Source organism: Leucoraja erinacea, chromosome 34, assembly GCF_028641065.1.
Source record: "Leucoraja erinacea ecotype New England chromosome 34, Leri_hhj_1, whole genome shotgun sequence".
Lineage (NCBI taxonomy): Eukaryota > Metazoa > Chordata > Chondrichthyes > Rajiformes > Rajidae > Leucoraja > Leucoraja erinaceus.
Window position 1 is genome coordinate 2,161,866 of NC_073410.1, and position 15,635 is coordinate 2,177,500.

General features: G+C 45.6%; 1 protein-coding gene across 1 annotated transcript in view; it reads right to left on the reverse strand.

The window, feature by feature from the left end:
* Positions 1–5,541: 5,541 nt before the first annotated feature.
* The window catches only part of zcchc24 (zinc finger, CCHC domain containing 24), a 114,942-nt gene continuing 104,848 nt past the window's right edge, over positions 5,542–15,635 (reverse strand). Inside the window, exon 4 of the mRNA XM_055661636.1 lies at positions 5,542–9,632. Within this exon, the coding sequence (XP_055517611.1) occupies positions 9,519–9,632 (114 nt within the window). The 3' untranslated portion in view covers positions 5,542–9,518. The remainder of the gene's footprint in view (positions 9,633–15,635) is intronic.

Sequence of the window (15,635 nt, forward strand, 5' to 3'; positions counted from 1 at the left end):
ACTCAGGCTGTGAGGTGTGTCCAATGAATGTAGTGGACAGCCTGGGATTCTCGAATGTAGAAACATGTTAAAATCCCTCAGCAACAACCGCGGAATTTAAATTCAAATAACTAATTAAAATGACAATTAAGAACCAGTATATTAAGTTGGTACTCCCATGAAAGTATCAGATTGGGTCAAATTCCATCTGGTTTATTAATATATTTTTGGGGAGACAGTGTCATAGAGAGATACAGTGTGGAAACAGACCCTTCGGCAAATCTTGCCCACACCGACCAACATGGCCCATCTACACTAGTTCCACTTGCCTGTGTTTAGCTCATATCCCTCCCAACCTGTCCTATCCATGTACCTGTCTAAGAAGGAACTACAGATGCTGGAAAATCGAAGGTAGACAGAAATGCTGGAGAAACTCAGAGGCTGCAGCAGCATCTATGGAGCGAAGGAAATAGGCAACGTTTCGTCCCGAAACGTTGCCTATTTCCTTCGCTCCATAGATGCTGCTGCACCTGCTGAGTTTCTCCAGCTTTCATATACCTGTCTAATTGTTCCTTAAAGGTTGTGATGGTACCTGCTTCAACTACCTCCTCCTGCAGCCCGTTCCATACACCCACCACCCTCTGTATGAAAAAGTTACCCCTCAGATTCCTATTAAATCTTTCACCGTTCACCTTAAACCTCTGCGTCTCTGGTTCCCAATTCTCCTACTCTGGGTCAGGGGTACCCTGTGATGGGTAAACCCCCCTCCAGTTCACTCCTGACTCCAGATCCACTGAAATCTTGTTTCTGAAAATTAATTTCTGATCAAGGGGATTCAGTGAGAGACCATAATTGTTGATCTTGCCAGCGTTAAGAGGGAGTACAGAGAAGGTTCACACGACTGATTCCTGGGATGTCAGGACTTTCATGTGAAGAAAGACTGGATAGACTCGGCTTGTACTCGCTAGAATTTAGAAGATTGAGGGGGGGTCTTATAGAAACTTACAAAATTCTTAAGGGGTTGGACAGGCTAGATGCAGGAAGATTGTTCCCGATGTTGGGGAAGTCCAGAACAAGGGGTCACACAGTTTAAGGATAAGGGGAAAATCTTTTAGGACCGAGATGAGAAAAGAAAATTTCACACAGGGAGTGGTGAATCTCTGGAATTCTCTGCCACAGAGGGTAGTTGAGGCCACAGTTCATTGGCTATATTTAAGAGGGAGTTAGATGTGGCCCTTGTGGCTAAAGGGATCAGGGGGTATGGAGAGAAGGCAGGGACGGGATACTGAGTTGGATGATTAGCCATGATCATATTGAATGACGGTGCAGGCTCGAAGGGCCGAATGGCCTACTCCTGCACCTATTTTCTTTGTTATTATGTTTCTATGTTAAGACCATTTCCCATCCTTGAAGAAACAAATCAAAGCACTGTGGCTGTGGATCTCTTCTCTTTGTTAATACAAATGACAACCATTGACCATTCACCAACACAGGACAAAGGTCAAATCTAAAACTTGTTGAACGTCAAGGGTCTCCTTTCCATGTGATCCCTGCACTCTCAGATGCATGGGTGGCATCACTGCCCAATGCAATGTTCCTTTCGCTGCATTGTAGGGTCCATGGACCAAGTTGTCTCAGCCCTCCAGTTGTCTTGTTGGTTTATCTACTTGTGAAGCCCAGATCATAAAGTTACAGAGTCATACAACACGGACACAGGCCCTTCAGCCCAACTTTCCCATGCTGACCAATATCCACCATCTACACTAGTCCCACCCGCTCGCATTTGGCCCATATCCCTCTAAACCTTTCCTATCCCTGTACCCATCATTTCGTATCCATGCCCATGTACCCATGCATTTCGTTGTTAATGCATTTCGTTGTCTCTGTACTGTACACTGACAATGACAATTAAAATTAAATTGAATCTGATCCAAGTGGCTTTTAAATGCTGTTATAGTATCTGCCTAAACTATCTCCTCTGGCAGCTCATTGCAAATACCCACGACCCTCTGTGTGAAAAGGTTGCTCTTCAGGTTCTTCTTAAATCTTTCCCCTCTCTCCTTAAAATGTCTGACCGAAATCTCAATCTGATTTAGTTTAGTTTAGTTTAGAGATACAGCGTGGAATCAGGCACGTCGGCCCACCGGATCCGCGCCAATCAGCGATCCCCGCATATTAACACGATCCCACACACACGGGACAATTTACACATACACCAAGCCAATTAACCTACAAACCTGTACGTCTTTGGAGTGTGGGAGGAAACCGAAGATCTCGGAGAAAACCCACGCAGGTCACGGGGAGAACGTACAAACTCCGTACAGACAGCACCCGTAGTCGGGATCGAACCTGAGTCTCCGGCGCTGTAAGGGCTGTAAGGCAGCAACTCTACCGCTGTGCCACCGTGTCTCTCAATTCCCTAACGCGACCTCTGGATCAGTTTAGGCACCTCCCCGTCTCCCCGGACACCGCCCAAGTTCCAGCATCGGAATTCCGTACACTCTGACAACGCCAGGGAAACAAAGCCACACTTTCCCTTTTGAGGGATTTAAGGAATAGGATCCCAATCCAAAATGACACATGTCCATGTTCTCCCGAGATGTTGCCTGACCCGCAGAGCTTCTCCAGCACTCTGTGTTTGACTCATTGCATGTCTGGTCGCACTGGTACTTTCGATACTTCTAATCGGACATCGGAAACACATCCTAAACACAAATATGCAGTTCTGACTCAAAGAATATCCGACTGAACAGCACTGTATAGCTTAACCCATCCACGGTATATGTGTAAGAGGTGCAGGGAATTAAACACACACACAAGGGTAAAGTTGTGTACTTTTTGCATTCTTTTAATGCACAAATAGAGTACTATTGAAAGTTTCACAAGCAGGCTTATACTAATCAGCAATGGTAAGGCACATGAGGGAATGCCATTGCAATGGACGTCAATGAGACCAGGTAACCACCATCCAACACTAAAATACTGTTCACAACAATTCATATCCAGCAATATATCCGATCCCAATCCCTCCGAGACTGTCCATACATTTCAGCTGTACAAAAAAACTCTTAATACTGTTATACAGAAATAATAATAAGTAAACAATCCCATCAAATTGAACAGAAAAAAAAGGCATGCTGGTTACAAATGGTCTACAGTAAAGATCCAAATATATATATCTTATTTGTCATTTGAGTCTACAGTCAGGTACCCAAGAATGCTAGACACAGTATTAGTCAGTGTAATGCATCTATGTAAAAAATAGTGTAGTGAAGAGCTATTTTTCCTAAAGAATCCTTCAGCATGTTAGGTTCAAGTACTTTTTTTTTTCTGCATTCATTATGTTCTAATGCTTTCGGGTAAGGCTATGATTAAAAAATAAAATGCTCCCAGTTGCCTGGTCAAGCAATGTACATGCACATGTGTAGTTCCCCCGCCTTGCAGCGCTAGGATGGTTCAGTCGCTGGTCCAGGGGGTGGCTCTAACTTGAGACAGCATCATTGCCACAGAACACAGTTGCTGGCAGCCTCGAGCTCTTCCTTATTGGTTCTGTGGTGCAAGGGTGCTGTATACACTAGTGTTACAGCGTACAATTCGAACTCACAGTTTCATAGTTGCACAGTGGTGAATTTCCATCTACCAATTAAATATCTAAAAATCATCCTTTCTGCTTTTTTACTCTTTTTATACATATATATATATATGTATCTAGAAGATTTCCAAAACACACACACATATATGTATATATATATATGTATATATATATATATATATATGAAAGAAAACAAATGTGGTTTGTATCTTCTGGTAATACAGAGTGTTTCTGCTAACAAAACAGCTAATCTGTCTCTTGGCTAAATAGTAGCAATTCATGTAAATGTTCTTAACACAACAAAATACAAATTCCTCCACAAAAAACAATCATTTTGCCTTTCCCAGTAAAAAGGCAATCAACAGTTACTTGTTATTTTGAACAACCAAACATTGCTAACCAGGTCAATTATATCCCAAAATACACATATATAAATTTAATGCATCATTAAAACATAAGTAAAATTAGTTTAAACATTGGACTAAATGCAGGCTAATTAATACTGATAATATTTTCATCCTGATTTTATATATGGCTTCAAGAATTGTATGTTTATTTCATCTTCTCCCAAGAATTATGTACCAACCTTCATACAATAATCATTTGTTTAACATTATTTACCTTCCTAATCTGATTATTCCTGTTGCATACTTTATACAGACAATGAACTGTAGAAAAAAAAAGAATTTTCGCAGATAAATAATATTTCCTTCTGTTTATAACCTTGGCTTATAAAATAGTCACGAAAAAAAAAATCTCAGCTATGTGTTAGTAAAATTAGTAGAAAAAAGGTTTTCAGAGAATTGTTTCTTTAAAAATCCACATCATTTCAAACCATAAGCTCCATTAGAATGGAAGTCTTAATACTCTAATATACAAAAAAAAGATGACTGCAAAGATAAACAGGAACTTGGACAGATAGGAACTTGGCTTTATAAGAAATATCTGTTACAATTAGAATTTTTAACATCTAGAAGATTTCCAAAATACACACATAGTATAAAAAAATCCAAACAAAAAGACTATAGTCAAGTAATACTTAAGATAAATACATCAGTAAGCACAATTCATATATGAGTAAATATATCCGATATAGCTAAAAACATCAAACTGTTCTTTCAACTGATTGTCCCTTGAAAACCTCACTTACATACTCATTTACTAGCGTGTGTGTTTCTTGTCACTTTTCTGACAGGTTTAACCCTTTAGGCAATGACAATATTTCTGTCAGGAGAGAGGGTGCGGATGATGGGAGCCAGTCTCACATCTCCTGTTGGCTGTTTCTTTCCATAAGGTTCAGGGGTAAAGTGCCTGAAGTTCCAGGCATCCACTTACTCATCAGACAGGGTCGCTGAAAGTCATTAGCATTTGTCACAACTGCACCCCACAACAAATGGACACCTTAAAGGTTTACAGTCTAGGCTGACCAGGCACCACCTTCCAGCGAGCTGCAACTTTGGATCATTCCCTGATTCACTTCTGGAGATAAACTCTCACCCATCGGAAGACTCAAGGTCCAAGATTCACGCTGGTGCTTATGGGGGAAAAGATACAAGGTTGAGCAGGTGTGTGTGTGTGTGTGTGTGTGTGTGTGTGTGTGTGTGTGTGTGTGTGTGTGTGTGTGTGTGTGTGTGTGTGTGTGTGTGTGTGTGTGTGTGTGTGTGTGTACGCATGTGTGTGTGTGTGTGTGTGCGTGCGTGTGTGTGTGTGTGTGTGTGTGTGTGTGTGTGTGAGTGTGTGAGCGTGTGTGTGTGTGTGTGTGTGTGTGTGTGTGTGTGCGTGCGTGTGTGTGTGTGTGTGTGCTTGTGTGCGCGCGCGTGTGTGTGTGTGTGTGAGAGTGTGTGTGTGCGAGTGTGTGTGTGTGTGTGTGTGTGTGTCTGTGTGTGTGTGTGTGTGTGTGTGTGTGTATGTGCGTGTGAGTGTGTGTGCGCGCGAGTGTGTGTGTGTGTGTGTGTGCGTGAGAGTGTGTGTGTGCGCGCGCGTGCGTGTGTGTGTGTGTGTGAGTGTGTGCGTGTGTGTTTGTGTTTTGTGCTACTGGTCACATGTTGGGAGTGGGTTGGTGTTGCATCTACACCTGTCTGTCTGTGGTGGGAAAGGTGTAGGAAGTATCTAGACTAGGACTTGAATCAAAAGGACATAAGTAGCTACAGACCAAATGCTGGGAAATGGATTAGTGTAGATGGAAACTTGATGGTTGTCTTGGAGAAGATGGGCCAAAGGGCCTGCTCTGTGACTCTAGGATTTCAGGTATAAGTAGTGTAGCTGAGAGCTCTGAGCTTCGTCTGCAGTATTTCATTTGCACTTGTTATGGTTACTCTCCTCGATTGCAAGTCAGTCTGGGACTTGCCAGATGCCACTACAGTTAACAGTAGCACATGTTGGCCAGGGTTGAATTGTTAATGCATCACTCGGTGGGTGAATGAGGGTCGGTACTTGCAGTTCCTCATCCATGAGATTCCAATCGAGGAGCCCGGAGTGAGGCTGAGCCACTCCCTTGTGCTGGTGTGCCTTGGTGTTAAGATGCTGGTGTTCTGTGGGTGGGTGTGTGATGCCCAAGGGGAGGGGTTGCAGGATAAACTTTCACATCAACCACTGCCCCAAACTTGTGGCCCACGCAAAAACTAAGAGAGTCAGCATTATAAAGGTCATCAGATGTCCAAGGGGGAGATGTGGTCATATCAAGAACCACTTCAATAACAAACCATCATGGGAAGAGAGAGAGAGAGCAGATGAAGCAAGGAATTTATTTATCTGCAATAAAAATGGAACTGCAGGTGCTGGTTTATACCAAAGATAGACACAGAGTGCTGGAGTAACTCAGCGGGTCAGGCAGCATCTGTGGAGAACATGGATAGGTGACGTTTCACAGAGTGCTGGAGTAACTCAGCGGGTCAGGCAGCATCTGTGGAGAACATGGATAGGTAACGTTTCACAGAGTGCTGGAGTAACTCAGCGGGTCAGGCAGCATCTGTGGAGAACATGGGTAGGTGACGTTTCACAGAGTGCTGGAGTAACTCAGTGGGTCAGGCAGCATCTATGGAGCTAAGGAAATAGGTAACGTTTCGGGTCGAAACCCTTCCGGGTTTCGGCCCGAAACGTTGCCTATTTCCAGAAGGTTCGGCCCGAAACGTTGCCTATTTCCTTAGCTCCATAGATGCTGCTGCACCATAACTCAGTGGGTCAGGCAGCATCTGTGGAGAACATGGATAGGTGACGTTTCACAGAGCGCTGGAGTAACTCAGTGGGTCAGGCAGCATCTGTGGAGAACATTGATAGGTGACGTTTCACAGAGTGCTGGAGTAACTCAGTGGGTCAGGCAGCATCTGTGGAGAACATGGATAGGTGACGTTTCACAGAGTGCTGGAGTAACTCAGCGGGTCAGGCAGCATCTGTGGAGAACATGGATAGTTGACGTTTCGGATCAGAACCCTTCTTCAGATCTACTCCAGCATTTTGTGTCTTTCTTATTTATCTATAAGACTTCCGATGGAAGGCGTATGTGATAATGTTACACACTGCGCTTCCCCTTTGCAGATGCCGACTGACATGCTGTGTCTTGTCAGCACTATCTGCACATCGCAGTAGGAATCTGCTATTATTAATCCATAATCATAGAGAATAAAGACATTTTAGTGCAGTGTGCAGTTGATGAATTGGCTTTCTATATTCCATTGGGACTAGGAGAGAGGGACTTCATTCTAAGCCGTGATAATTGACATTGAACTGAGGAATTCAACCTAGTACAGAATTAGTACTGGTGTCAGGGGTTATGGGGAGAAGGCAGGAGAATGGGGTTGGAAGGGAATGGTAGATCAGCCAGGATTGAATGATGCAGTAGATGATGGGATGAATGGCCTAATTCTGCTCCTATAACTTATGAACTTAAGTGCGTTCCATCAGCCTTCCCTGTTCACACATACCCCAGACCCCTTGCAGAATGAACCTGGTGTCCATTGGGGACATTAGGTAACTAATCACTCAGTTTTAGTGGATAAGCCAACAAAAACTCTGTTGACGAAGATCCCACTCTCGGTGACTTGCCGACACCCGTCAAGAGTCTCAGCAGATGGCCGAAAATTTCCAACGTTGAAAATCCAGCGGCGATCGGAACAAGCTACGACTCTTTGGGTGACCACTCACGACCGTACAGGCGACACATGTCGACACATGACCCCTGCATGGTCTTGAGTGGTCGCCCAAAGAGTTGTACCTTTTTGTGGCCGCTGCTGGATTTTCAGCATGTTGAACATTTTTGGCGACCTGCTGCGACTATGACGGGTGCCGGCAGTCGCCGAAAAAATCACGTAAATGGGACAGGCCCTTCATTTTGTCCCTGACTACAAATTCACAGCAACAAATTGCCTTTCTGGTGATAAGCCACTTAGTGCACCATGGTAAATCTCTTTAAAGTCACAGCTTGACACTTTAGGTCAATTATTGGTCAATTGCTATGTACAGATTATTGTCTTTTTTGGACAACTTTTTAAGAAAGTACCCAACACAGAAATCCACCTCTCTGACTTAAACTATGAAACAATTATTTTCAATTCTACATCCTATGAAATAAACCTGCATCTCTCTGCAGATGTGGTCAGCCGCTCATCTTCAGGGAGGTTATCTGATTGACAATCAGTGTTCCTTCATATTGCAAAACCATGCATTAATGTTGGGCTTCAAGAGGTTTGCAGGGTCCCACGTTTTGTTCACCAAAGTTTGGGTTACTCCGATGGATGTGAAACATCTTAGCATTGGGATAGGACTTGTGTGCATGGTATGTATGTATTGGTGGCGAGGATTGAAGGGAGAAGAGTGTGCCACCAAGTGGGAGATTCCTAACACATTCAACCAGGGAGAGGTGAACCAGCTGACGGAGAGGATATGGCTCAATGGACAATGCAGACTGACCCCCTCTCTTCCACTCCCTCCCATCCCATACACAGACAGCCAACACCCAGAGGCACCAACCACATCATTCAAGAGGACCCAACAGCCAACCCTAGAGCAACAATGGAAGAAAGGATGGGAAAGGAATGGAGGGTTATGGTCTGAGTGCAGGTAGATGGGACTAGAGGAAAATAAGTGTTCGGCACGGACTTGTAGGGCCGAGATGGCCTGTTTCCGTGCTGTAATTGTTATATGGTTATACGGTAAAGGCGAGTAAGACCTGGTGCAAACACATGATGCCAACAAATGTAAAAAACACTTTTAAAATGACAAGAAGAAGAAAACAAAAATTGAAATTGACTTAAAAAATGAGTTAAAGGCACTTGGTGTTCGATGGTTAAATCACTGTCAGAATATCAACAAGACTATCTCAACATTTTAATTTGCTGGACACTCCAATTTGTTAGGTGGGAGCCTGGAAGTTCTGTCCAGAACGGAAATATTCATCAGTAGCCTAAAGGGTTAACAGTGATTCTCTATGCTCCAGTCCCTATTTCATCCCACCCTCTACAATACCAGACACATATTGTCAGTCATCACTTGCCAATTACCATATTTCTTCTCTCGTTACGATTCTAATACTGATGCTCACCCGCTTACTTTCTGAAAACAAAGGTTTGCTCCTCACCTGGCATTTCACAACAAACTGCTGTTGGCTTAACGATTAGTAATGGCACAGCAGGGGACTGGTTTAAAGTATCAGCCTGGTAAAATCGCCCCTTTTACATTTGTTCATGGTACAAAGTCTTTGTAAACAAATAATGGGCAACACACCATGTAAGGTGCTTGCATTCACCTGCCATTGGTAATACTGTTTCTGGTAGTTAAAAATAGTATAAATACAACCTGGAAATATACACATACACAGGCAAGTTACATTCTACCAACTTTAAGGCTTGTTAGTTGTCTGTTTAGAGCAGGTTCTTCTTCTTCTTCAGCTGAGTGTGGTCTGTGGGCTGTCAAGCGTTGGGGGAGGGATGGAGAGTGGGGTGGGGCCCACCTCTCACTGCACCCTACGGCAATAGTAGCCCAGCACCTTGCACTTCTCACACAGGTGCTGAGGATGTTCCTTGCTCTGATCCGACACGTCCAGCCCATCAGGTTTCTCCAGGGGTCTCTGGAAAACGAATCAATTTAACACGCAGATGAAAAACATGGACAATGGCCCCATAAAAATAGCAACTTACACCAGGACCAGCGTCCATTAGATATTGGAGCAGAATTAATCAAGAATCTATCGGTGGAGGCAGGTTCTCTGGATGCTTTCAAGAGAGAACTAGATAGGGCTCTTAAAAATAGCGGAGTCAGGGGATATGGGGAGAAGGCAGGAACGGGGTACTGATTGGAGATGATCAGCCATGATCACATTGAATGGCGGTGCTGGCTCGAAGGGCCGAATGGATATTGTCTATCAATCTCTTCTTTAAAAATAGCCATTATCTTGGCCTCCACAGCCCTCTGTGGCAATGAATTCCACAGATTCATCACACTCTGGCTGAAGAAATTCCTCCTCATCTTCATTCTAAAAGCACGTCCTTTTATTCCGAGGGGGAGGGGAGAGTGGGGAGAGGGTGGAGGAGGGTCGAGGGGGGAAGTGGGGTAGCGAGAGGGTGGAGTGGAAAAGGGGAGGGCAGAGTGAGAAATGGAGAGAAGGGGGAGAAGGGGGGGGGGGGGGAGCGGGAGAGGGGGAGGGGGAGAGGGAGAGGAGGGGGGGAGAGTTGAATGGGCAAGGGAGAAAGTTGAGGGCAAGGGGAAAGAGAGGGGAGGGAGAATGGGGGAGGGGAGGAGGGGAATGGGAGAAGAGGTCTCTGCTGTACATGATGCCATTAAACTAACCTCCACTGCGTGCACATGATCCATATCCCTCTATTCCCTGCATATCCAGGCGCCTATCCAAAAGCCTCTTAAACACCACTATCGTATCTGCCTCCACCACCACCCCAGGCAGCGTATTCCATTAACCCTGCGTATAAACTTGCCCCACAGATCAGCTTTCATGTTTGTCCCTCTCACCTACAGGCTATGCGCTCTAGTCTGTGATATTTGCACCATGGGGGGGTAAAAGGTTGTGACTATCTACCCAGTCTATGCCTCTTGTAGGATCAGTTTCCATGCAAGGTAGCACCTCACAGGTGGTTAAAGACTGGCTGATGGCGCTGCCCTTGTCAGCATCCCCACATCCTTCAATTAATGTAAAATCCTGATCTTCCTCACTATTAGAGGGCGGCACGGTGGCGCAGCGGTAGAGTTGCTGCCTCACAGCGCCGGAGACCCGGGTTCGATCCTGACTACGGGTGCTGTCTGTACGCACTCCCGTGACCTGCGTGGGTTTTCTCCAGGGATCTCTGGTTTCCTCCCACACTCCAAAGACGTGCAGGTTCGTGGGCTAATTGGCTTCAGTATCAATGTAAACTGTCTCTAGTGTGTGTGTGGGATAGGGATGGTGTTAGCGTGCGGGGATCGCTGGTCGGCTCCGACCCTCTGAGCCTGTTTCCGCGCTGTATCTCTAAACTAAACAACACATTTGGGGGAAAAAAAACTTTAGTAAAGACTGGGGCATCTCTGTAAAAAGTTAAAGTCAAGTAGGAAACTGGCAGCACCATGTTACAAATGTGGACTCACTTTTAGCCACAACATGGTGATGTAACCTTGGTTACTGCTGCGGTACTTTGAGTGACACAGACATTCTTCACTGTTTGCTACTTCACTGACTCCAGTTTCTCAGTTGCTCTCTCACAGTCCTGGCCTTCATCCAACTAAATCTGATGGTGCAGTCAGGATAAATGGGCAGCTTGCTCTCCCCCGCGTCACTGTTCAAGCTCCAGAGGTTCCTAAACACTGACACACTCACAGAGATCTGGTCTCTGTCCCAAACTGCAGCACTCACTTCAATTTAAAAACCAACTCCTCAAAGTCTCATTATTCATAATTAAGGTCCATGGAGCAGTACAGCATGGAGACAGGCCCTTCGGCCCAACTTGCCCATGCCGGCCCAAGTTGCCAAACCAAGTTGGTCCCACTTTGTTTAAGAGGGAACTGCAGATGCTGGAGAATCGAAGGTTACACAAAAAAGCTGGAGAAACTCAGCGGGTGCAGCAGCATCTATGGAGCGAAGGAAATAGGCAACGTTTCGGCCCGAAACGTTGCCTATTTCCTTCGCTCCATAGATGCTGCTGCACCCGCTGAGTTTCTCCAGCTTTTTTGTGTAACCTTGGTCCCACTTTAGTTTAGTTTAGTTTTGAGATACAGCGCGGAAACAGGCCCTTCGGCCCACCGAGTCCGTGCCGACCAGCGATCCCCGAACACAAACACAACCCTACACACACTAGGGCTAATTTTATACATTTTTATACTGAGCCAATTAAGCTACAAACCTGTACATCTTTGGAATGTGGGAGGAAACCGAAGATTTCAGAGAAAAACCCACACAGGTCACGGGGAGAACGTACAAACTCTGTACAGACAAGCACCCGTGGTCAGGATCGAACCCGTGTCTCTGGTGCTATAAGGCAGCAACTCTACTGCTGTGCCACTGTGCCACCCTCTCCAGGCTTGTGCCTGGCCCATATTCCTCCAAACCTTTCCTAGCTGACTACATATCAAAGTTTATTTTAAATGCCCTAATGCTACCCGCCTCTAACACTGCCTGGCAGCTCGTTCCTTAAACGTACAACCATCTGTAGGAGAAAGATGCCCTTCAGGTCCCTAGTGTGTTTGTCTAGCAAGTTAGGCCAGACTCCCCTTGCTCTGCTCCCCACTTCCACCACATTATCCAATAAGCTTCAGACACTAGACTTTAGAGATACAGCGCGGAAGCAGGCCCTTCGGCTCGCTGAGTCCGTGCCGACCAGCGATCCCCACACACTAATACTATCCTTGCCACTAGGGCCAATTTACAATTTTACCGGAGCCAATTAACCCACAAACCTGTCTGTATGTCTTTGTAATGTGGGAATAAACTGGAGAATCCGGAGAAAACCCATGTGGTCACTGAGAGAACATGCAAACTCCGTACAGACAGCACCCATAGTGAAGATCGAACCCAGGTCTCTGGCGCTGTGAGGCAGCAACTCTACCGTTGTGCCACCTTATTTATTACAGAGGAGAAGTATCTGCCTTGGATCATTACTTTAATCAGTTGAAGGCAAGTTGAAGAGACAATTGCACATTCTGTTTTGCTGACTCTCTGGCCAGAAGGGTGGATAGAGAACAGCGAAGGGTTCTGGATTTTGCCGAGGGTCTTGGTTGTGTTGCTATGTTGTCTGGGCATCAGTTCACCTCAACTCCCTGAGGTCCTGAGCTTGGAAGCCAAAAGACATTGTGGGCTTTATGACTGTTTGACTGAGAGAAGGTGCCCAATGAAAATGCAATCAGTATTAATCTCCTTGAAATGACTTGGATACTTTGCTTCCTCCAGGCCCCATGGGATTGATGCTTTTCATTGGACTCAAGGCAAGCCTCTTGGAAAAGAAACATATACTGAATGCAAAAAACAAAGACTGTATGGTCCAGACTATCTTTCCCGAAGCTGGAATATTGGGAACTAGCGCAGACTCGGTGGGCCGAATGACCTATCTCCATGCTGTATCTCTAAACTAAACTAAACTAAACGCCGGGTAAATGGGACTAGCGTAGATATTGCACCTTGGTCAAAGAATTTGGCAAAGATCTGCGTTGATTTTCACTCCCCAAACCTCACTGATTGGATCACCAGATCCGTATGATCAGCCATGATCATATTGAATGGCGGTGCAGGCTCGAAGGGCCGAATGGCCTACTCCTGCATCTATTTTCTATGTTTCTATGTACCTGTGGCTGCAATTCCTCTGCAGCTGAGAATTTTCAGAGCAACCTTTCTGCAATAGTTTGGACTTTATTTTCCACAAGACTTTGCCAACTGCTGATATATTTCGGAGCATCAGTAACATCACTGTACTGGAGGACTCGGCATATTGACCCCGGGGTTTAGTCCATGGTAAGCTATTTATTTTTGTTGCAAGTAAAGTGAGAAGCACGAGGTTTGCCTGCAGTGGATCTGTGTTTACTGTTGAACAAAGTCTCATTCATTAAGATGCATTTCAGTTCAGGACCAGTGTGAGATTTTATCTTGTCAGCTCGAGGGAATTTTATGGCCTTTGGCAAAAGACTCAGAGGTGAGATGAGGTGAGAACTTTATTCAGTTCAGTTTAGTTTAGTTTATTGTCACGTGTACCGAGGTACAGCGAAAAGCTTTTGCTGCGTGCTAACCAGTCAGCGGAAAGACAATATGTGATTACAATCGAGCCGTTTACAGTGTACAGATACTTTATTTATCTCCGGAGGGAAACTGTTCTGCCGACAGTCACAACCCGTAAACGAAAAATTGAAATTAAAAGTGAGAACAAAAATAACACAAGCGACTGCTGGCTGGCTCCCGTGTGCACAGGGCCATCACTGGATCAAACAGACAAACAAACACATCAACACAGACTTACGCCTCTGTCCCACTGTACGAGGTAATTCAAGAGTTCTCCCAAGTTTTCCCCTGATTCGAACTCGGAGAATGTCCGTAGCGGGTCTGTAGGAGTTTGTGGATGCCTCGTAGCGGCTCGTACAAGTAAAAAGTAACAATCTTTTTCATCGTGAGTATTTTTTTTACTCGTGGACATTTTGCACAGGGTTGAAAAAACGTCACGAGTTTACCGGATTTCCCAAGTGCCTACCGTTACCGAGTACCGACCGCCCTTGTCCCGTATTTGACCGCTACTAGTCGGGTCGACGGGATTGTTGGAGCGCCGCGTCCGGCCCAGCCTCACCCGTCCTGACGTAGTTCAGCCCATGGAGTGCAGCAGCAGCACCTCGCCCGTGGCTGACTGGCTAGCTGTCCGACCTTTGGACCTTTGCTTACCTCCTCCTTATGGCCGATCATCGGTTCATGAGTTGGATGGGGCGCTGGACTATCCGCGCGATGTCGCGAGGCCCGGGCCAAACCTCTTCAGCTGGCCCCGCCGTCTGGGCTTTGTGTCTAGTCCAGCACCCGGGTCAACTCACCATTCACCCAGCCACGGCCCAGTCAGTCAACGAATTGCCTTATTTTGACCTTTTGTCCCATATTTGGGGGTGAGAAAGTTGGCAACCCTAGTCTCTGGTGCCGTGAGGTAGCAGCACTACCTGCTGCATCACTGTGCTACCAGACCCACCGTGTTTTAGTCAGTTCAATGCCTGCGACTTCCACTGAAACACTGTCTAATAAACATATTTAGATTATTTATATGGTCGAAGGTTGTTCACAGGTGAGAAGGTTATTTAAAAATAACTGGAGTGTGGTGATCTTGTTCCATCCCTGCCTCCTGAAATAATCCACTCATATGGCATTGATGTTCCATACAATTAGCCCCCATTTCAGTGTGCCAACAACACCATGTCTACTAACATCCTCGCCACCAGGAGGAGTAAGTTGGCCTTGTTTGATGCTAGTCTTTGCGACCTGGTTTCAATTGTAATTCTCTTCACGCTTGTTCGCCAGTCATCAAAGATTCAGCCTTGACCTTTGGCTTCTCCTGTGAGACAGAGGGCCAGAGTTGCTCCGGCCTCAGAGCTAATGGAGATGTCTCTCTCTGGAGCCTCCAGCAGTAAATTCTGGGCCCTTGCGGCTGTGTAATACATGGGGAAGTCCGCGTTGTCTGTGGAGTTGTCCATCAGTGGGACAAAAATGCAAGCCTCCATCTTGTGAATGTAGAAAATCCCTGGAACTATCTTGAAGAGGAGTAGGAGATATATTTCTGCAGATACCTAGAACTGCAGATGCAGGTAAGACACAAAAAAAGACACAAAGTGCCGGAGCAACTCAGCGGGTCAGGCAGCATCTCTGGAGAACGTGGGTAGGTGACATTTCTGGTCAGGAAGGGTCTCAACCCGAAACGCCACCTGTCCATATTCTTCATAGATGCTGCCCAACCCGCTGAGTTCCTCCAGCATTTTTCGTCGTGTCATTCTTGGTGCTTTGTAGGTACACAAAAAAGCTGGAGAAACTCAGCGGGTGCAGCAGCATCTATGGAGCGAAGGAAATAGGCAACGTTTCGGGCCGAAACCCTTCTGGTGCTTTCTAGACCTGATATTACAGGTTAATTAGTTATTCAGG